The sequence below is a fragment of the Porites lutea genome, chromosome 8 (assembly GCF_958299795.1).
Source record: "Porites lutea chromosome 8, jaPorLute2.1, whole genome shotgun sequence".
Lineage (NCBI taxonomy): Eukaryota > Metazoa > Cnidaria > Anthozoa > Scleractinia > Poritidae > Porites > Porites lutea.
In genome coordinates this window covers 20442407-20465771 of record NC_133208.1, presented here as the reverse complement: position 1 = coordinate 20465771, position 23365 = coordinate 20442407, and the positions used below count along the sequence as shown (strand labels likewise).

The window sequence follows — 23365 nt, the reverse complement described above, 5'->3', positions numbered from 1 at the left end:
ATGCCGCTACAGAAAAATATTTTTAATCCCTGAAGGAAGGAAGTGACATGCAACCAAAATCACAAGGTATGTTTTAATTTATCAAATTCACAATGTAATAACTGGTTAATACGTACCGCGGCCTATGTTTTATTTACTTCCGCAGCTCCCGCATGGTCTTTTGATAACATGGTCGTCAATGATATGAACGATTAGCAGTGATTTAGAAATATATATATATTTGATACTGATACTTGAACAAGTGGAAATCGTTTAAAAATCAAAAGGATCATTACATCCCAAATAATCCGAAAAGGCCTTTCCCCAAGCTAATACTTTCAACGCCAATCTCACTACAGGCTGAATATGGCGCTAATCAGAAAAAGTGAAAAAAAGTCCAGATCAGAAATCACAATCGTTTCATTTTTATCAGCTGTTTTTTTTTATGAAAATTAAATGAAAATAAGACTTTCATGGAGAGATAACTTAAAGAATTTGGCTGGAAAACGTTAACGCCAAAACGGTACGAGGCTGGTTAACTTACCATTTGCAATCTGATGCTAACTACTTGCTTAGCGAGACAATCAAAATAATTCATTAAAAAGAAACTGAAAATATGTAAATGTAATAGATATTTTGCACCATTTTTGGAGACTTAATATTCAATGCGACATTCTGACTTCTTACGATAAATAAAGAGTCATCTTCATATGAAAGAGAAAGGGATAATAATTACTGGAAGTATTAATCGTTCGTTGAATAATTCCTGCTTTTAAGGTGGCTCCGTCATTAATACAGGCGCATTGAGCTATGAGAAACTTGTCGTTCGAATTTTTCCTTTTTTACGCAATGGCTGCGTACCTTTGCAAAGAACGAGAGATATCATTCAGCAATAATATACAATTTTCTGATTTCATTGATGATAAATATTTTTCGGGAAATGAGGGCTTAAAAGGACCCTATACTTTTCAAAGAAGATCGCTTCTAAGAAAAACCTCGCCCAGGGGGGACGAACGACAATGATGTTCATGCCTTCGAACCGAATTATATCACCGTGCAAAATACAATTATCGCGCAAAATTCTTCCCGCGTGTAAATTTACAACTCTTAAGTTTTTGGTAACTCCTTTCTTTAATGGCAAGGGTAGTATTTTTCTTCATTATTATATTTTGCTTTGCAATATACAGATCGGTTGGCAGTCATGGGCCCGGACGAGGTGCCAAAAACTGCTAAGGGATACTTAAACACAGTCGAAAAAAAAGTCTTCGACTTCGTAGTAAGGTTTGGATGAATTTATAGTACTTCTAAAACAATAAAATACCTTTTAAAGAATAGCCTGTGTACAGACGCCTCCCTTCCCTCTCTCCCTGATTTTTCCTTAGGGGAGGGAGCGTCTTTACATAGGCTATTATTTAAAGAATGAAAAATCGATTTTTGTTTTAAGAATTAGCAAACACTGAGAGCAATTTGTTTTTTATTAATATTCTCGGACTGCTGCTCCAACGATTTCTCTGAAATTTATCTGGCATCTATTACATCAATAAAAGCCGATATCATAATTTCAGCATAAAATATCAGCAAAATTTTTTTAGACGCGATTTTTTTTTTTTTTTTTGAATAGTAAGGGTCCTTCTAAGCGCTAATTTTGCAAAACATAATTATGATAAATGAAATCGGAATATTTCATATTATTGCCTAATGACATTTGTTGCTCTTTGCAAACTTTCGCAGCCATAGCTCGGGGCCACCTTAATCCTTATCTCCGAAATACAATCGGCTTTCGTCGGGATTTTCCGAGTAATGCCGAAGATTTAGGCGCGCGGAATAATTTGAATAGACAAACCAACATGGCGACGGTTTCAAAATCTCCCTTGCCTCCGATGCCTCCACGTCCTCAAAGCGTCCCGTTGCTCCGAAAGACCATGTCTCCTGAGCCATCGAACGTCAAGGCTTCACCTATTAGGTCAAAGACACCATTGGTAAGAAAACGTTCTCGCTGTTAGCGCGATTTTAGTTCGCAGCGGTTCCACTTTTGTAGCGAGCGAGCTTTAATATACCCACTGTATTTTGCTCGCAGTGGACATACCACAAATGCGATTACTCTAAAAAGAAAGCTGTTGATTAGTTAAGTTTCTAAAATGCCTTTATTCACCGGGATAAAGGGCTGCTTGTTCATGTGTTCGAAGAAACTTATTCGAGTTTGTTATTATTATATATAACGATCATCCAACGACTTGATACAATTAAGTTAAATTTTAAGCGTAAAAACATGAATTTAAATAAGCGTGTCTGTCGTTGCACCTGCTTGGAAATTGCATAAGTTAATTTAGTGTAACGCTGTGAAGTTGCAGACGAATCCTGTTGCTAGAAAAGGAAGTCTCCTTTTTCAACCTGATGAACGAATTGGAGAAAGACCAGTGTGGAATGGAAGTAAGAACTTGCGTTACGCGAAATAAACATTCGTTATTTCTGTGTTTGGATAAATTGTCAAAAATAATTCACCGCAGTAAGAGGTTTTTCTTGCTGATTAGTCGATCTTCTGATACTCAAATATGGAAAATATGTGAATTATTGGCACATAATGCAAAATTTACACGTACAGCTAAACGCATGTAGTCTCAGAAAGCTTATTGAAAACATTATTTTCTGATCTGGTAACCACCAAAAGCTGTTTGAATTTAAATATTTGACTGTCTTGCGAAAAGAGTAATCCTTGCCTTTGTTTTGACTCTCTTTATGATCCTAAGCTATGAAACCATATTAAGCCGAAAAAAAAATGTGTTGCCTTTAATACTTGGCTCTCAGTAGGGGAAAACATGACTACAAAGTAAGCTTAAATTCAGCAGCTCTAACCATGGCAATTTCTTATCTCTACCATGATACAGGATAGTTGATCCTTTACCCATAATTTGGTCACAATTTACAGCTGTAGGAAGTATCAGGACTCCTTTCTCAAAACATCTCTGAACATCGCAAAATTTAAGATGTCTCATTTTGAATTTTGAGGGTTTGCTTGTGTATTTTTTTTGTAGTAGTTTGTTTTGGTAAACATTTAATTCCTGAGGGGTTTTAAATATCAAAAATTCATTGCTTGACAGTTTATTGAAAATAACTGATAATTTTGGTTAAATTTTTCAACCGATATGGAAAATTAAGTATTGTTGACACATGGATATTTGCTATCTCAGTACCCTGTACCCGAACTCTCTTGTTTGAGCTCATACATGTACTCTTATGGAATCACATGGAAAAGTTGACCTTTTGATCTTTTCAGTGATTATTATTTTATTCTGTCTTAAAGCATTAGCAACAGGGTACAACTCCACGCTGTATATGTACCACTGTACATGTAGTATATAGTACCTAGAGTATAAGGCAAATACACAAGTATCAACCTTTTTTTGGCATATTTTCTATGAAACTTAAGTTTATTTAGTTGACACCCTTATTAAGTTTTTTAGGTATGTATCCATTGACAGAAAGTTGTGAATCCCTGGGCCGAGTTGTTCAAAGCTGGATTAAGATAACCCATGGTTAGTGCGAGATTTGAATTCAGATTTGAAAGCTTAAAAAGCATTTCAGTTTTAATTCGTTTTGTCTACAAGTTGACAATTGAAAGCTCTAAATATAACAGAGAAAATTATCCGCGAAAATGCTTTTGAACATAAGAAAGAGAAACCCGGGTTAAATTTAACTCTGGGTTAAGTGCTAATCGACCTTCGAACAACTGTGCCTTGTTGTACATGTACATATATTAACTGCAACATTTTTTTTTAGAATAAATCTCTTGGAAAGTCATTAACCTTGAAGTCAGGACCATTACCAGGTTCATTCCTGTTTGGAACTCCTTCCTACCCTTCTCCCCTTGATCGCATTCGCCCAACAAAGAAGGACCGAGCTATAGAACTTGGTTTAAGTACTGCACTACAAGATTCTCTGGACCTCAATGCTACTTTCCCAAAAGTTTACAAAGCTAAATCAAAACAGGACGAACATCAAATGGACTTATTCAAGCCAAAACGAAACTTGGATCAGATCTCAAGTAAGATGTGATGTACATATACTGCATTTTAAAAACATTCATTTCCGTCATTACCTACATGTAGGGTTTATTGCACTTACTAATTGGCATGTAGTTACTCTTTGTTTGTTTATTCCCTTAAATTAGCTGCTTGAGAATGTGTGTAAGTTAAGAAGGGTATAATAATTTTATAAAGGTTAATTATGGCTTTAGAGTGTGACCAGTGTAATAGGGCATTCTTGAGCTGAAGGTTAATTCTATTAAATTAAACCCACCAGTATTAATTGCATTGGTGTTGTGACAATTTATTCTAGATGGATTAATCTTTTTGTCATTGCTTTTGCAGGTGATTCACTGCACAGCTTCAGTTATTCTCCAGGTCATTCCAGAGGTTCCTTTCTAGAGACTCTTCCTGACCCAAGATTGACAGCATCATGGCAGTTTTACAACTTTGTCGGAGGAGCAGGGACTGGGGCTGTTTTTCCAACAACTGTCAGGAATCCAGTATGTAATTTTGCTCTTGTTGTATTTTAACACTGCTTTCCTAGAAATAGTGGAACCTCTATTCAGGGTACACCCTCAGGACCAAGGGAAGCGTCCCGTGAATAGAGGTTGGGCTGGGCTTTGTTAATAATTAACCAATTAATTAAACCCAGCAGGAAAAAATACAGAATGACAATTTACTTAAACAAACTCTGGTCATCAGTGTTCTTTTAATTTTAGCTGATTTTCTTTTTTCTATTATTTAAGGCTGGTTTTCACTAACAACGCAGTGAAAATCAAGAATTGGAGTTGTAAGTGGAGTCATAAGCGTAACGGAATCGGAGTCAGAAGAATCAGAAAGTTTCCATTTCTTCCGACACCACATATGACTCCGTCGCTTACATTCTGCTTATGATCTAGTGAAAACCTTAGTTTCGGAGTTGGAAGCAGAAGCAGAAGGACTAAACCGAAAATCAAAGCATGGGAACGTGAATTGTGATTGGTTTATCCTTTCTCTTCTACTTCTGACTTCAACAATTTGGTTTTCACTAGATCATAAGCGGAACATAAGCAATGGAGTCATAAACGGAATCAGAATGCTGTTTTCACTAGATCAAGAGCTCTATGCTTCTGATTATGACTCCAACTCTTCCTGACTCTGTGGCTAGTGAACACCAGCCAGGATTCATATAGGATTCATTGTAGGATTCATCTGTTGCGTATTCTACATGTACAGGCTCAGAGATAAGCAAACAATAGACAGTTATCTCTGAGGACAGTGTACAGTTAGTAAAAAGCTATGATCCAATTCATCTTGTCTGTCCGAGCATTTCCAGTGGCTTTAAAACCCCAGACCTGACATACATGTATGTACTTAGTGGTGTACATGTACGTCTTGTGCTTGACTTTTTTTTTTTTTTTTTGCAGAACAAAGCAATTGTGACAATCAATGCCAGGACATCTGAAATTTTAACTGCTAATGATATGGCAGCAGAGTTGTTCAGTTACTCCAGACAGCAACTGATTGGCATAAAGATGTCAGACTTGTTTGCAGACACTCACAAAGAAAAGCAAGAAGCCCTTGTAGAGCAGCATATTGAGGCCAGTGGGGCTGTTGTTATGGTCAATGGAAAAGTGGTAAGTTTGTTAATGATATAAGGCAAGACAAGGTTTTTTCAGGATAGTGTCACACCAACAACAACTGAACAACAACAACTTTATTTAATTCAAACTCTCTGTTACAAAAATAAATTCATATGCAGCCTGGAAGTAGCAAAGGCTGTTCAAGGCAAGCTTACATGTACATTTGTATTGCTTTTCTTGAATGCTACAGTGTTTAAAATTCCTGCTTAATGTGGCCATAATGTAATTTAGGCAAAGTTAACCTTGAAGCTATGCTGGTCAGCAGTTTTTCCAGCTAATGACTGGGGGTGGCCAGATGCCTCTAGCAGGGCACCTCGTGACTTGTATGCAGTTGCTTGCTTGCAGTTCTTCACAAAGTGTTGTTCCAATAGCTTGCTGTTTGCATGCCATTTTGTGCTTTGGTTTTTCCTATCCCTCCCTCCCTCGTAAGGTAAGGGCCGGGTAAGTATTCCACTGAATTGTTCAGTGTGATGGTGGATACCTCCTTCTCATGCTGAAGCATTGCCCGGCTCCACCAACTTTTTAGGCACCAGCGCCCAAGCTCATCTATCGGTGATGAATTTACTACACTATAATTATTATCATAGGTACAGGTGTATTATGCAGTATTATTATTAGGTGGGAAAGTGAATACCTGTGAAGTTAATCTTCCTTTGTTTCCTATGAATTAAAGTATCAGGCCAGTGGGGGTCATGCTTGTAACAGCTGGGAGAATCTTTTGCCACCAGCCCTTAGTGACAGCCCTGTTACCAAAAAAATGTCCAAGCGAAGAATTTACGAAACACATAGATTGGTTAAAAAATATAAGTTACTTTTACTTGACAATGTCAAGCCAGGATAACTAAATTAATTATAGAATATTTAAAATGTTGGAAATGATTATTTATTATTGAACCACACCTTCCTTTCTGGCCTTATTTTTCATTTTTAGTTTGACCTCAGGATTAATATTACAGTCATGTTCTCTTTTCTTCAGTTGGAGGCCGTTGATGGTTGTGGTATTGTGTTCCCTGTGTCTGTTTGGATGAAGAAACTGACGTGGGAGGATGAGCCAAGATGCATTGCTGTCATGGAACCAGTGGAGAGAAAAACCGCAATGGTTCTTTTTGATGTTAAGGTGATTAGAAGCATTCATCAGACAGTGAATTATGATTTTCCACCTGAAAGTGTCTTGTTGATTTCCATTGATGGTTCCTGAACTAGTTGACCATATTTTTTGGTAGGGCAACATAGTGGACTGCGATGCAGATTTTGCTTTTCTTTATGGCTACCATGGAGTGGGAGACTTGATTAGAGTCAATATCAAAAAACTGATTCCAGCATTGGTGCTACCAACAGGGGAAACTTTGAACAAGGTAAGTACATGTACTGATACTGACAGCTGTACAGCAGTTTCAACATGAGCATTGAGCAGTGGAGCGAGTCGCAAGCCTATCCTTTCTTGTGTTTTTGCTCAACAGACTAAGAAAAAAGAGAAACTGCTTGTAGCCTAGAACAATGCAAATGTTGGGAGGCAGGTTGCATTTTTTTGTGATAGTAATAAGTAGTTATCTTATCAATGACTTTAAGTGAAATTTTAACACAGTTACACAACAAGGAGCAGGAGCCCATTGTCAGTCAGTGGTCGTTCTGAGGGCTCAAGTGCGGTCAACTTTGCTGGCATCATCTCCATACAGGTGCTTAGCGTAGCATTTTCCTAGCAGCCTCTCTCTTTGTTTCGCCTTTAGATCATTCTTTTGCCCCCAGCCCTCCCCCTTAATTTTTCCACTGATAATTCAGGTTGACAAGTGCTTGGTTCCATTGGCGAGGGGGTTCCACTCATGGCTGGAAGGCACAGGTTTGCCAGTCACGGAAGCGTAACTCTGTCTAGGGGCTGGCTCTGTCAAGAGTGGAAGTCCCTGGACAGTCTGGGCACCCACCTCAACTAAGAAACACAGCTGTTAAATGTGATTAAAAAAATAATCTTAAATTTTAACCTTTTTTAATTTCAAGCACGTGAAGAAGCAGCGAGCTACTGGACGAACTCAAGATGGGGCAACATTTCCTCTCAGCATCTCCCTTAAACCAAAATATGGCAAGGATCTAAAGAAGCTAGATCGTGATAAAAGCTTCGCTGACAATGAATTGTTCTACAAGGGAATGGTTTGGGTGTTTGCTAATATCAGTGGTCTGGTTACATTTACTCCAGAAGGAGTCATTCATTTTTGTAATCATAACTTCTCACTAATGCTGTTTGGCTATCCAGAGAAAGAGTTGGTTGGCAAGGTAATAACAATGTTCAACTTTTAAATAAGTTTACGAAGAATGTGTTGGCTTTTTGCACAAGAAATAAACTCCAACTGTCTGTAAACTCTTGAGCTACTGTTTACCCAAATAATTCTGTAGCAGGGCTATAAAAAAACACCTTAAATTAAAGCGTGTCACTTGGGCAAGCTGCCGTCACATCTCACTTGCCCAGGGCCACCTGTCCCTCATCTTAATCAATGATTTTGTTAGAGGATGATTTGCCTGCCCCTTTGCCAATTTGGCAAGTAAGCTTTAAAAGTTACTTCTTCAAACTTGTCCTGGACCACTGGACAGGACCTTTTTTCGAGCCCTGTGGAGTAGCATACAAAATTATGTCGGCATAATTTATACAGCTATCAACATGTGAATGTTAATGATCTCTTTTATTGAAAGCAGTTTATATTTAATAATGTTTATGCAGACTATCTTTTTATTTTCCTTTGTTTTTGGGTATGGTACATGTATGTAAGGTATGGTAATGAGTTTGAAACAACAACAACAACTAATAATTATTATAATAATTATAACCTCAGGACCAAGGGTGACCCCGGTTTTAGGAGAGTGTAGGAAGCAATTAATAGCACTGAAAACGTTTATAATAATAATAATAATAATAATAATAATAATAATAATAATAATAATAATAATAATAATAATAATAATAACAATCAAACTAAACCGCAACAGAGGTAAAGAAAAGAAGATTATTTAACATTACAATGTACTGTAAACGTAATTGCTTGTCATCTTTTTGGACAGCAAATGGTTGATCTCATTCCAAACTTTTATGATGACATGGACGATATAGATGACAGTATGCCATTACCACCTTTCGATGATGATGACGATGATGAATATGATGATGATGGCTTTTTTCTGGAAAAGGAACGGAAGAGCACAGTTATATATTCACGTGAACTTGATTCTAAAGCTAGTGACTACAGCGGACTGCACGTGGGTTAGTAAACAAATAACGATGTCATTCACATATTAATTTATTGTTGTGTAGATTGCATCAGCCTGAAGTTGTGTTCCATTTACTGTGAAGACAAATTACAAGTAATTGTGTTATACATGACTTTGTATGTATGTGCAAGTACATGGAACAGAGGGTTTCATCCTTTTCAAAATACCCACTTATCCATGTGCATTATAATGAAGCTACTTATACTAGCTCATGTAAAATTTTACTTACCACGTTTTTATGTGTAGATCTGTCGTATTGTACATAAATTATGCTCACCTTATCTGTTTGTGCGGGTTAAGAAAGTGCTTCAATCCCTGTAATTTGAGAAGAGAGGGGAAAAAAACCACATGAAGGTACATGTAAACTTAAGGAAGCTCATGATCGCATATTACATGTACGTTTGTGGTGGAAGTGCACACCTTACAGCTCTAGCTAGATAAGAATAATTGCAAGCATTCCACTTGGTCTTTGTCTACATTTACATGTATTATACAACTGTACTTAATTGCTGGGTGATGTTTGGTGGGCCAACTGGAGCAAATCCTGTTTTCTGATTGGCTACTAGTGTGGGCAAGAAAGGCTCATCTTGCTTGATTGAAATTTCCCGCGTTGGTACCGCAAGAGAAAGTTCTCTTTTTGGCCATTCAATAAACTTGTTTTTATTGACCTCGACTTCGTCTCGGTTTATAAAAACGCAAAAAAAAAGAACTTGGCCAATAGCCAGCCATCTTGACCGAGCGCTTGGTCAATAATAGATAAACCACATTTAAAGTTAGTTATAATTATATTGATATCATTTTTTTACCAGATGTGAAAGACTTGGATGGTTCTACAACCAGCTCTCTTAGTACCAGTACAGGACTCAGTAGTTCTCATTCTACAGTGGACAGCGTCAGGAGCTGCAACAGAAGCGCATGCAGAGATCTGCAGTCCCCATCAATGAGTAACTCACTGCTTGACAAAGAAAGCATGGTGGCCAACTTTGGCGATAGCAAAGTTGGAAACGACATAAGTGAATCAAGCGTTCGTTCCGGTATATCAGAACCTTTTACTCCGGAAAATAACGCAGAGGATAGTGGGATAGATGACAGGAGTGGTAGTATAGAGAAGGTGCGGTTAGAGATCGTAGATGATGGGAACGTAGTGAGGCAAGAAGTACCTGTCGCTGTGTCGTCTCCTGCCGAGGCATCAACACCAATTACAGACATTTATAGAGGAGAAAAGCAGTCTGTATCCTCCTCATCGTTAAGTGATCAGAATGAAAATGAACTGTGTTCATACGAAGAAAATGAGCTTGAAGAAGGGAAGACAGAAATTGATTTTTCTCACACTAGTAAGGAAGGAGGTAAATTGCGTCCCCTTTGTTCATTTTCCATGTTTCACACACTCATTGCAAGACTGGCACTACCAGTCTTTTCCACAGCCTCAAAATTGAGTGGGTGATTTGACCCTCGGCAGTATTTATTTTATCAACCGCCGCCTGGTTAGCTCAGTTGGGAGAGCGCCGGTCTGCCGAGCGGGAGGTCGCGGGTTCAAACCCCGGCCGGACCAACACTCAGGGTTTTTAAATAACTGAGAAGAAAGTGCTGCCTTTGTAATGACAGCAAATGGTTAGACTTTCTAGTCTTCTCGCATAAGGACGAAAAAACCGTAGGTCCCGTCTCAAAGTACTTTCACTGATTTGTTCTTGTGGGACGTAAAAGAACCCACATCACTGTTCGAAAAGAGTAGTGGTCGTAGACCCTGGTGGTGTGGCCAACCTCTTCGGGTTGTGGGATTGGGCTGGGATGGCACCTTGCATGGGACCTATGAGTCCCGTTCGTGCACATTCCCTCTGGGCAGGCCTGTGTCCAGAAAAGCTGGTAAATAAATAAATAAATATAGCACTAATGCTAGTTGGGCCGAGCAAATGTCCCAAACTAATGTGTGTTTTTTATACCACCTCCTACCTCGCAAACTGTAGCTCCCACGTACGTCAACTGTAATCTACGTCTTCAATTCCTTGTCCAGCTATCACAATCATCTCCTCTTCTTTGCATTAACTCATTGCCTTTGTCGTTTTTATCTTGATCGTCAGTTCCCCACGTCTGGCGTCTTCCTCCATTCTTGTTGTTTTTTCCTGAATCTGCAGTTCGCTAAAGGATTATTAGCACTACATGTACGTTTTTTGCAAAGTCGAGGTCGCCTAGAAAAGCTGTTTAGTAGCGTCTAAAAATAACCATTATCTCTCCTATTTTATTCATAGAACAACAAGTCTCGAGTCCGCAGACATCAACCAACACAAGTGAAACCTATTCACCATCCAGCACCAGTGAAAACCACCCAACATCAGAAAGATTGTTTTCATATTCACCTGGTCAAAGTGAATCAGCTAGAATATCAGTCACGCCTCATAAGGAGTATAGTTTAAACTTAGAGGGGATTACCTCGACACCAAACTTAGTGACAAGTGTACAACGCACGGATGTAGCTTCACCAGTTCAACCCATCTGCGAGGGAAGCTTTGTTGGACGAGCCAGGCACAAGGATGGGTCACTTCTTGGAATTGTTTTTCAGGTACCCTGTTCACGGTCGTAAAATAAGAAGAAACAAATTTTGGAAGAGTTAGACGTCGTGACTTGTCAGAAAAATGTTTCCAAAGGATTAAAAATTTCGTGAAAATGTTTGCAACGGCTAGAATTAGGATAAACGTTTAAATACACCCCCTCCAAAAAAAAATACGCCCGTGTCCCCATCGAATTAGCTGCGACTATACCTAAAGTGTATAATGGAAAATAGAAAAAATTAAAACGTTCCTAACGTTTTCATTGGTCGTAGCTTGCGAGCAAGCTCTCCTTTCAGGAGATATTATAAGAGGTCACGCGTGAGTTACACGCTAAAGGAGACGCGATATGCCCGCTCACTCGTAGCTCGCTTGGATCTCCACTACAAAAAGACAGCTTGCTCATATGATTGGTTTTTCTTGTTTGTTGTTGTTGTTTTATTTTCGCAGTGCGGGGTTACCCAGGGTATCAGAGATTTTCTCTCGTGTGCAGCGATTGAGTTCGTCGGAGATGCTTCGGGGTCGGTCGGAGGCCGACAGGGCTTCTAACTTGAAACCGCGCTTGAATATGTCTCTGTCACCCAGGGTATGCAGAGGTCGCAAAAATTGCAAAATTGTTGTCAAATCAGATTAATGTGAAACTTTTGTTTTAGGGGCAAGGCATTTCTGAAGGAAAAAAAGGAAGGAGATTGAGTGTGTGGGAGGAAGAGATGGGGACAGTTTTGGGATTTTTATATGAACTCATCCTCTTGTTTGTTTATTAACAGGTGAAGAAAATAGAACTAAATGATGGGCGTGTCTTATACTGTGCCTGGATATCACGTGACCCAGAAGAGGAAGGGGAGGGAGGCCGCTCTATGAGTAGTTTTGCGTTAGCATCAAGTTTCAACAGCACGTCACCACTTGATCACTCTGTTAGAAGTATTGCAGAGGTGAGTGTCGATATCCTAGCAATGTCTTTTTTCAGTTTTCTGACTGCCCCGGTATATTTTATTTCAGGGCCGGGTTGTTCAAAGCTGGGTTAAGATAACCCAGGGTTAGTGCGAAATTTGAATTCGATATGAAAGCTTAAAAGGAAAATTCCGTTTAATTCTTTTCCTCTGCAATTCGATGGTTGAATGCTTTATAAAAAAATGGGGAAAATTATCTGAGAAAATGCTTTTGAACAACCAAAAAGAAACCCAGATTAAACTTTCACCCGGTTAGCGCTAATCGGCCTTCGAACAACTGGGCCCAAATGTTAGACTGCTCGTAGTTTTTCTATTTTTATGTGGGTGAATCTTTGGTTTAGTTGAGCCATGTTAATAGACCTTTTTACCGATACAGCGGCCATATTGAATTAATTCGAGTTAAGGAGTATTATAGGATGCCTAGGGGGCATGAGCGCATTTCGTTTGTATTTTCGAGCGCTTTTCGGGACATTTTTTCTTAAAGTTTTCTTAGAATGAGATTGTAATGGGAAAAAAGATCCTTGTGCGTGTTTGGATGGAATAATGATCGCCTTTTTCTAGTTTAGTATTAGAAATCCGTCTTTCACTGTATATTTCTCGGGAAAAGGGCGATCCCTAGAAGCGCTCGGAAATACAAACGGAATGCGCTTATGCCCCCTGGGCATCCTATAATACTCCTTAAATCGAATTAATTCAATATGGCCTCCGTATGGGTAAAAAGGTCTATTGGCCATTTCCGAGTTGCGGTGGGGAACTGGAGCGAGTTTCAAATTTAAACTAATCGATAAACTGACACCATATAAAAACGTCGTGTTGAGATTGGTTATTTGACCAAGTTTGGTGCTCTGAAGTTGAACAGGGATCAAGTTATGACTCATGAAACATGGTTAAAGATCCATACAAACGTCTGTAATTTTGTGACATTGCTTGTTTGCGTCCTCCATGAAACGCAAATTTAGACATTTTCACGTCGTAGTCGTGCAAAAACGGGAAAGAAATGTACAAAAAAAAGTGATGCACGTGCAAAGTTGTTGTTTTGCTTATTAAACCTATTGTTTTTTTGCCGTTCTTCGTTGCCGTCCGTGTTGTCCCTATTTAGGCCGGTCAGCACTTGTTGACATCCGTCGAGAGGCCCTTTCTCCCCTTATGATTTTTACACAAGATCGAACTGTTTTCTGCTTTATATCACACTTAGATGATATTTCAAGCTGGAAATCATTTATGAAAGTGCAAGTCTCTTCAATTTAAAAGAAAAAAAAATTGATGTGAAGGACAAGAGGATTCGACTAAATTGCGACTACACTACACTAACCACCCACTAACCTCTAGACCACTAGGATTTGTTGGATAGTAAGGAAATAATTAAAGTACATATAGCATCAACCCCAACCCAACAAAAGAACCTAACCAGTTTCGAAACAGTGCTTAACCCTAATCAGTAAAGGCAGTGCTTAACCCTAATCTGTAAAACGCAGTGCTTAACCGGCTTATCCAAAACGATAAGGAATACTAAGTTGTGTAAACTTCATAAAGTGTCCAAGGGCCTTTCTACGGATGTTGTAAGGTGCTCCCATTTGGACCAAACGGCAAACGTGAATTTGTACCTCGTGACCAAGTTTCAGTCCAGTTTTATCCATAAGAATTGTTCTGGACAGTTTTTATTGGATTATTTTCCATTTCGAGAAATTCTCAACTTGAATCTGACGTTTGCCGTAAACGTGACTCTTAATCTATGATCTCTCTACTGTTATGTCTTTACGTCGAGATTCAGTGATGATAACACAGTATGTTACTGTAAGCGATGCATAGGAAGGTAAAATACAAACAGTGGAACAAAATTTTAATCCTGGATTAGAGCTAATCGGCCATTCAGGAACCCGGGCCAGTACTCTCCGTATTTTGCCCTATATAATGTTGTTGTAACTTCATGTATTTTCTTGTATTTGGCACCAGCTAGTTGTATCTTCTGGGTTAAATTCATGCTGTAGTGAAGACAGTCGTTAATGTTGTTATTTATCTATTTATCTATCTATTTTAACTGATAAGCAAGTTTAGAGATTAACGGAAAGCATTTTTTTACACCCACAGCAATCACAATACTTAAATGAAAGCAGTATTCGAGAGGAGCCATCGCCTGGGCGTGGTCGATATGATGAGAGGTACATCACCTTACAGTCAATAGGCAAAGGAGCATTTGGCTTTGTTAAAGTCGGCCAAAGAAGATCTGATGGGGTCAAGGTAACCAGAAACCAAAAACAAGTTTATGTCTATAGAGCGGTTTTCATTTGAGTGTCGAAAAGTAATTGGTTTTGCACTTTCTACACGATGCGATTGGCTTAAAAGATTCGCGCCACCTTTTCATCCAATCAGAAGTAAAACCAAAGCCAATTGTGACGCGCTCGCATGCATTTTCCCGCGCTTTGCGTCAGCCACATGTAATTACTTCGAGTTTTGATTGGTTCAGTGTATTGTCTGTGTCCTATGTGGTTGGCCAGAGTAATTACTTTGGTTTTGGTTTTACGACACTCAAACGAAAACCACTCTAACGTTCAAGAATGGTTGAGAGTGAATGCATGTAAAAATCAAAGAAAAATAAAAAATTCGTGGCCATGGTCAAAAAATCGATTCGGCTCATTTTCTGCTTGTAGTTTTTACATTAGGTAAACTGCAAACGCATTGTTAGGTTTTTAAAATGTCAGGCTGTGGCAGCTTCACAAGCTTCTCGTGCGCAACACTTTTGTATTCTAGTAATATTAAAGTATTTTAGTTCGTAATTTGATTGAGTTGTTTTATCCCATGCTACCTTACATCTGACAGGATCAAGTTTGCTTTGCTGATCTTGATTCATCGTAATAATATTTAACTGCCGCTCACGTACAAGTTGTTGCTTTTTGTAATTTTCTGCAACTCAACTGTTGTTTGAACTCAGAAGTGTGGAAATCCCAGAGAAATAAGACAATATGTACAAAAAGGCATCCATTCAGGTTACCTGAATGAAGTTTGGTTAAGTTTGAGACACAGACTACCACATGTACTTTTCCTGAGCTGCTCGGAACCAACGGCATGTTTCGCATGTTGTTCCTACGTCCGAAAATGCTGTTTACAAATCCGCTATTAATTTACTCATAAAGAGCATAAAGCCACAGTTATTACTATTTTAAAAAAGAGCAAGACCTAGTGCACACAACTATAGCTGAAAAAGTCTAGTTTAGTTTTTGGTCCGAATAAATACTTCCTGAAAACCCTGTATTTTCACGTTTGAAACCAGTGAAATTTTACCTTTTTAGGTCGAGACGGTTTTTTTATTGTTTGCAGTCGTTTAAAAGAATATTTTCAAAACCTAACCTTATTTTAGGTCATTACACACTTTAGGCTTATTGCACTCAACAAGAGAGCCAAAGCGATTTTTGACCGTGGCCGCGATGTTTCGAATTTTTTTGAGTTTACAGACATTCGCTCTTAAACTGAAACCGCTGATTATATATAGGGTTAACATGGAGAAGAAGAATTGATTTTGATTGAGAAGAAGGATTGGGAGTCGTGTAAAAGTTCAAAGGAAACCTTTGGCTTGGTGAAGTCACTAAAATGTCAGGCTCGTCTTATTCTCTGAAGGACATAGTGTCGTTAATTGAGTTTACTACTCGAAATCGTGAGAGTGGCGACGAACACAAAAACTAAGGCTGGAAGAACATAGATTTTGTGGAATGCGATAGTTCAGCACACAATAGGATTTTATTCACTAGCTCTAGACTTAGATTTGTATACTTAAAGATAATACCGTGTTAGATTACTACTGAAGAGGTTATATTTGAAAAGTCGTACCGTACTAGTAGGTTGACTATTGGGTCGAAGTGTGACAAAAGAGAGACGCCAGTGTTTTGCCTGTCGCAAAAAAAATCAAACTCGTATTTTATCTTTATTTTGTCCATATGCAGGTTATTGTGAAGTTCATCAGAAAAGCCAAGATACTCGCTGACTGTTGGGTGGAAGATCCGGTTCTAGGCTCTGTTCCGTTAGAAATTGCTCTCCTGGCAAGCCTCAAACACCCGAACATCGTTAAGGTGAACATTATAATTAGCACACTGGAATTTCTTAGCTACTTTTAAACCTCTGACCAGTATTTTTGAAACTCAATAGAAATTAACGCCTTATGGGAGTTTTGCATAGCTGGGAGATTCCGGGGGGAAAACCAGAATATCTGCATATTATGTGACTGTGGTTACCCTGGGTGCCAGAGACTTTTCTAGCGCGGTACTCAGGGTAGACTGTGGTTTTCAGCGTTTTTCCATGGGAGACTCTCGTGATTCCCCAATAAATTTTACTTCAATCGTTTAACTTGCACAACAAGCGTTTTTTGAGGAGCAAGAAGAGCAGTCCATTTTCAATGTAATGCACTTGAACTAAACTCTCTAAATCCGCCAAAATCCTTAAGCATTCTAGTAGCTGTAATCAACTGCTAAATCAGCGCACTCAAATATTCTTCTAATGCAGCAAATGTACCATAAAATTCCTTGTATAAGCCCCTCCAAATATAAGCCCCCTGGGGGGCATGTACTTGGAAATTGCCCTCAAATACAAAGTAAAACAAAGCAAAAACGGTAAATTTCCTTCCAGCTATAAGTTAGCCCCAATCGATTTTGAAACGCAAATTTCCCTCCTTACATAAGCCCCTCCATGAGTAACCCCCTCAAAAAGGGCCTTTGAAAAGTATAAGCGCCGGGGCTTATTTCCGTAGTGTTACGGTAATCTATTAACAATTTAAAAAGACACTAAACAACAAATTGGTGTCATTGTTTTGTAGATGTTAGAGGCTTTTGAAAATGAAGAGTTCTTTCAAATGGTGATGGAGAAGCATGGAAGCGGAATGGATCTATTTGAGTTTATTGACAGACAACCAGCGACGGACGAAGCTCTGTGTAGTTATTTATTTAGACAGGTAAAACTCTTGTTCTCTAAAGAGCAAGCTGTTTCTTCTGAGAGAATGTGGAATATAACCTATAAAGAGACCATTAGGTTAATAACTAAGAGCGCCTTCAGTGCTAGTGGTACCCAGTCGGTTGGTATACGCATGCCCGGTAGTTCGCCACATCTTCCAAGTTAGTGGGTTGCGCGTTTTAGTTTCCTTCGTGCCCAGCGTTTTCCTGCCAGCCTGTTTCTCCGTCCCGCTGAGGCCCTCCCCTGCCTGTTGTTCTTTCGTCATTGGTATTTTTTTGTTTCATTGTGACGTCACAGGTGCCAGTGTTTTGTTTCATTTTTTATGGAAGCCCATGGCTGGGTTGTGCCATTGTGCAAGCGATGGGGGCGTCGTTCAATCTACGGGCTGACTGCCAAAAGTGGAAGCCCCTGGATCATCTAGGCACCCAACTTCCATCCAGCGATACGGTTGTTAATCTTTGTTTAATTTTTCTCTTAGGTTGTTTCTGCCGTGTCATTTCTTCACAGCAAAAGAATACTCCATCGGGATGTTAAGGTAGGACCCGAGGGCCTCTGAAGGTGTCCACACATTTATACGTTTAGAAATTGATCCCTTACAAAAAGTATGCGTTTGGAAAAAACTGTCTCGTCCGTTAATCCTCCTGAAAAACATTACGTAATTTCAGCGTGTAAACTGGAGCAAGCGAGGGGTATCCGAATAGGTTACTGAGAAGAAAAACTAAACGTTCGCAAAGTTTGAACGCGTGTTACTTGTTTCAAACCCAGTTTCTGGTGTGATAGGTGTAAATGGGAAAGAAAAAGGATTTTCTAAGCACAGCCGTGAGTATCGCTGGTGTTCCTTGCACGATAGCGGAGCACCATGGGTAAGAAAATCTGGTTATCTATGCATCCAAGAAATTTTGGTTCTGAGAAAATCGTCCGTACGTACGTAAATGCACCCCTTCATGTAAGCTGAGGTGAAATTTCGCATTTCAGGCACCCCGCACGTTTCGGCGGTAAATTGCATGGCCACCCGCACTTGTCAAGAGAAAAAAAGTGCAACCACAAAGCTGAGTTTTTCTTCCGACTAATTTTAATGTCAACATTAACATGGAAAATAGAGAAAGAGCTAAAGCTAGCCTGCGTAGCTGGCGGTATTGTGTAGTAGTCGAGTGAGATTTGGGGGCGAAGCTGTCACGAGCTGCGTAAGCCGCGAGAAATAGAAATTCAAACGCCTCGTCCCCACTCCATTTTTTTGATCACGGTTCCTATCATTTTGAACTTACTGACCAATAGAAACATCGCATTAGTTTATTCAGCACAATTTGTGAACAAAAAACAAAGGATTGTGCACGATAAGGGAGCTTTCAATATAAACTACAGCACCATTTTTTCAGCTTGATGTTTGCCAGCTTTCCTAACCAGTCTCCTTTACAAACTATGGTATTTAATCATCCTCCTTCTTTTACCTACAAAAGGATGAAAACATTATTTTGGATGACAAGTTTCACATCAAGTTGATCGACTTTGGCTCAGCAGCCTACATGGAGGAAGGGAAGAAGTTTAGCACTTTTTGCGGAACAATGGAATACTGTTCGCCTGAGGTGTTGATGGGAAACAGGTACATTACTTGAATAGGCCACTTCCGTGTTCCAAAAACCCTCACTTTCAAAATGAGGCTAGGTTTACAATCTTTCTTGTGAAAATGAGTTTTATTTGCATGAGAATGAGCACCTACCCTCCTTTCGAAACAGAGGCCCGGGGAAACTCGGAAATGGCCTATTACTGCCAGCAATGTGAAGCATAGAACTACATCACGTCGCTACGATCTGGGGGCAGTCAAATTAATTTCATTATTAATAATAAAATTAATCTCGCGTAATTTTTCAGCTATGCAGGGCCCGAGTTGGAACTGTGGTCAATGGGAGTTACATTATATACTTTAGTGTTTGGCGAAAATCCTTTTTACGATGTTGAAGAGACGATCAGAGCTGAATTACATCCTCCTTTTGCTGTTTCAAATGGTAAGATTTCATGCTGAACCTTGTAAAAATTTCCACTGCAGTCTACCTACACGAACTAGGGGTCCCTTGTTCAAAGATTTCAGCTTATTCAGTTCAGAGCTAGACTGAGCACAGACGACTCCTATTTCTTTCTTTTTTTATGGGAGACGTCTGGGCGCAGGCTATTCGCCACTTTAAAAACGAGGTAGGAAACTGGGCTGCCCACCTACCCCTCCCCTAAGCCAACATTTTGCCCTAAATAAGAAGTAAGTGTTAATATTGGCTTGGGGGAGGGGTAGGTGGGCACTGTTCCAGAAACGTATAATGGTCCAGAAACGAAGCAAAGTTAACTTCAGTTCGCAAGGTTTTCTGGGACAGTTACTGGGGACATGGTAATGATTTGAATTCAGTTGCAAGAATATGAGTAGTTGACGTAGATCTACTTTTTGAGTGTTGTAATTGTAAGCTGGCGTTTCTTGTTCAACAGATCTCATGTTTATCATCTGTTGGCTTCTGCATCCTGATCCTCGTTGGCGAGCAACAATGAAAGACTTAGAAGAAAATGAATGGATCAACCAGCCTGTTGATGTATTCAAGTATTCCTTTGATGCTGTCATAGGTCAGTTGAGTTCCCCAAATTAATAGGAGGGATAGAGTGGTTTTCGTTTGAGTGTCGTAAAACCAAAACCAAAGTAATTACTCTGGCCAATCACATAGGACACAGACAATACATTGAACCAATCAAAACTCGAAGTAATTACATGTGGCTGACGCAAAGCGCGGGAAAATGCATGCGAGCGCGTCACAATTGGCTTTGGTTTTACTTCTGATTGGATGAAAAGGTGGCGCGAATCTTTTAAGCCAATCGCATCGTGTAGAAAGTGCAAAACCAATTACTTTTCGACACTCAAATGAAAACCGCTCTATCTAGAGTATGAACAATCGCTCTGCCGTCGCGTTTTGCGCTTACAAAAAAAGGAAGAGCTCCTAACAACTCACTCAAGTCGAAAAAACGTGATAAAAATTGAAAGAATACGAATTCACTTTCAACAGTAAACGTTCTCACTTCCATCTTCTTTGTGGCTGATTAAGGCCTGTTTAAGCAGGTCAAATAAAGATGTGTGTAAGCACCTGTGTTGGATGATGTTGGACCAACAGTGCTGGAGTATGTTGGACCAAATATGCTGGATAATTGGATCAGCAGTATTGGATGTTAGACCAACAATGTTGGTCGCACCTTTAATGTTGGACTAATGATGTTGGACAAACTGTGTTAGGTGATGTTGGACCAACAATTATGTCCGATGTTTGATCAAACATATACTGTTGTGCCAACAACGTTGGGTGATGTTGTTTGTCCAACAGTGCCGGATGGTGCTGCAATTTTGGACCAACTTGTTGAACCTGTTCAAACGTCCTCTTAAGCTTTATGATTTTCGTTCAGTCATTCTTTTTTTTCAAGGAGACCAACTTGATGGTTTACAGTTCCACTTTCCCGGAGCTGGTCTAAATGACAGTCAAAGCGATGGAAACGTCACTCAGGATGAAATCATCGACCATGGTAACCATGACGACGAAGATAACCTCCAATTGTCGGCTCTTCAGGAATATATTAACATGATTGACGACGATGGAGAGGAAAGTGGCGAGGACACGTGACAAATTCAATGAAGAATTTTAATTTATTCATACCCCTGGGCCCGGTTCCTGAAAGGCAGATTAGCACTAATCCTGGATTAAGTTTTGTTCCAGTCTCACTACTGTATCTCAGAGTAAAGGCTCAACAACATCTGTAAACTTGAGTTACATGTTTTTAGCCAAGAAAACCGTGCTTACAATTCAGTTGGCTTAATCTTCGGCTAAACTTAACCGTCTTTCGAGGAACCGTGCCCTGGCTATAACTATAATTATTGTAGATTTTCCTGACCAGAATCAATTTAGTTGTTTCTAAGACTTGAAAGTTTTGAATTTTTATTGTTAACTGGTTATATTAGTTCCATCCTCTGTTAGTTTGAGTTATTTCAGGTACAGAAGCATACGGAAACAACCTAATGATTCTGGAAGTTATTTCCATTGGTTTTATTATTTTTATGAACAAAATACCATCAATTGTTTATTTTTTTTAAATGGGAGTTGATTTTTATTTTTTATGTATATTTGCTACTGATTCTAATTGATATATAAAAAGATAAAGAATACGATGTTTTACGTCATCGTACAGATTTTACTTTTTATCAGGTTTTGTCTCAAAGATATAAAATAAATATAAAATCGAAATTTTAAGGTTATGCGAACATCATGTTCACAAATCAATTTGGAAATATTTTTCTCTTGGCGAAAGTTTGTTGTAACCATGTTTCAGGCCTTTTTTATTCCATTATTTAAGATGTCACACACACTTTTTAAATGCTTGTGAAATTTACTGTAAAATTGCGCATTGATTCACTTTTTATTTGATTTCACAATTATTATCGCGTTTTATGCAGTCCTATATATACTAAGCTGATTATAAACTAATCAGTCTCCAGGTGGGAAGTGTTGTTGTTGTTTTTTAGTTTTTTTTTATGATTATTCGAGAGAACCTAATAATTATGCCAACCCAGAAAATTTATTGTGACTGTATACATTGGTTGCCTCTGGAAAACCGCGGACCAATCAAAACTTCCTTTTTTTGACGTCACGCAAAGGATCCAAGAAATCAACTCAATAAGTCGTTGATGAAACAGGTCTATCGCTTCAGTGGCGAGAGTATTGTGGAGTCGTAATCGGAAAAAACCTTTTTGTCTACTGTAAATCAAACGGACAGGAGCACAAGCCTTGCTTTCATTCTGCTAAATTTAGGATGGCGGGCAATGACATACTATGACAGCTTCAATTCTTGGCAAAACAGTTAATGGTGTAATGTTACAGATGTCGGTGAAGTAAGTTACAAGTTTCCTATGCTTTGAAAATACAAATTTGAAGCCTACTGCATGAGGATGTTACCCTGGGTACCAGAGGATTTTCTCGCGTGCGGCGGGAATTTTCGGTGTTGGCCGAAGGCCGACACATCTCGCTTGGATGTCATATGAAACACTCTTCTCCAATGGTCAAAAACGCAAAGAAAAATTTATATGTATGATTCTTTTGATCCTTCACGCCTGTGAGTTTTTATTTTTCTTCGTGAATGGGAGAATGTTTCGTTTGACCTTGAAACATGGTTTTTGTGAAAAGATTAAAACAAGGTGTCGTCGTGTTGAGGCCAAGACAGTATATTTTTGTTCGCTTGTTGTATAATATAGCGTTATCATTTCAAGGTCAAACGACTTTCTCTTATCAGTGAATTTAAGAAACGCAACAGTTTTTTTGGACAGGACCTTACTTAAAAGTGGTGTAATTGTATGGGTACCGTGTAAATAGTAAGTTATTTAATGACAAGTAATCTGTTACCTTCATGAGGTAATTACTGTGACAACCAATTAAAATGTCAAATACCAGAGGGAATATATTATTCTCAAAGTGATTCTTTTACATAGATTTGTAACATGGAATAAGTCCTTATCGTTTCCCTTGAAAATGATAATAACAATAATGATAAGTTATGGTAACAGGACTGAGTGGAGTCCAATTTGGTCTGTAATAATACGAGTGAATAACAAAATTGGACGACCGCGTACCGTGAGTCCGATTTGTTTAATCACGAGTATGATTACAGACCGAATTGGACAACACGAAGTTCTGTTACCAATTAATCATAACTTTAAGAAAATTTGTGATATAATAGGCTATTTCTTTTTAATCAAAACCCAAGAAATTCCTAATTTTTTTTTTGCTAGCAGTGAAACTGAAAAGTCATTTAAGAGCGCGCGTGATGGCGCGTACTGTCCAATTAAGGCTGAAATCAGGGCAGTTGATAGCCAATCAGATTTTGTTATAGTTATGATCACAATGAAAATACTTTGTAAGGGTCGTGCGTAAAATACCGTTATCTTGGCCTTGGAAATGCACGGTATTTCACGATCCGGACCTTCCCGCATGGAAATAAGATTCTTTAGTTATGGCGATGCTTTCGCACTACGGCCACCCTCTTGACGTGGG

At 38.9% G+C, this 23365-nt stretch overlaps 1 protein-coding gene across 1 annotated transcript; it reads left to right on the top strand.

Moving 5' to 3' along the window:
• Positions 1 to 1820: 1820 nt before the first annotated feature.
• LOC140945646 (PAS domain-containing serine/threonine-protein kinase-like) lies at positions 1821 to 22771 on the top strand. Its single transcript, XM_073394670.1, has 19 exons — positions 1821 to 1958; positions 3757 to 4021; positions 4347 to 4504; positions 5411 to 5620; positions 6603 to 6743; positions 6850 to 6981; positions 7619 to 7891; positions 8672 to 8870; positions 9688 to 10224; positions 11125 to 11435; positions 12189 to 12353; positions 14460 to 14609; positions 16307 to 16432; positions 17173 to 17307; positions 17785 to 17841; positions 18764 to 18906; positions 19176 to 19309; positions 19776 to 19907; positions 20751 to 22771. The coding sequence occupies exons 1-19, from the start codon at positions 1827 to 1829 to the stop codon at positions 20945 to 20947; spliced, it is 3597 nt and encodes a 1198-aa protein (XP_073250771.1). The 5' UTR covers positions 1821 to 1826; the 3' UTR covers positions 20948 to 22771.
• Positions 22772 to 23365: the final 594 nt, after the last annotated feature.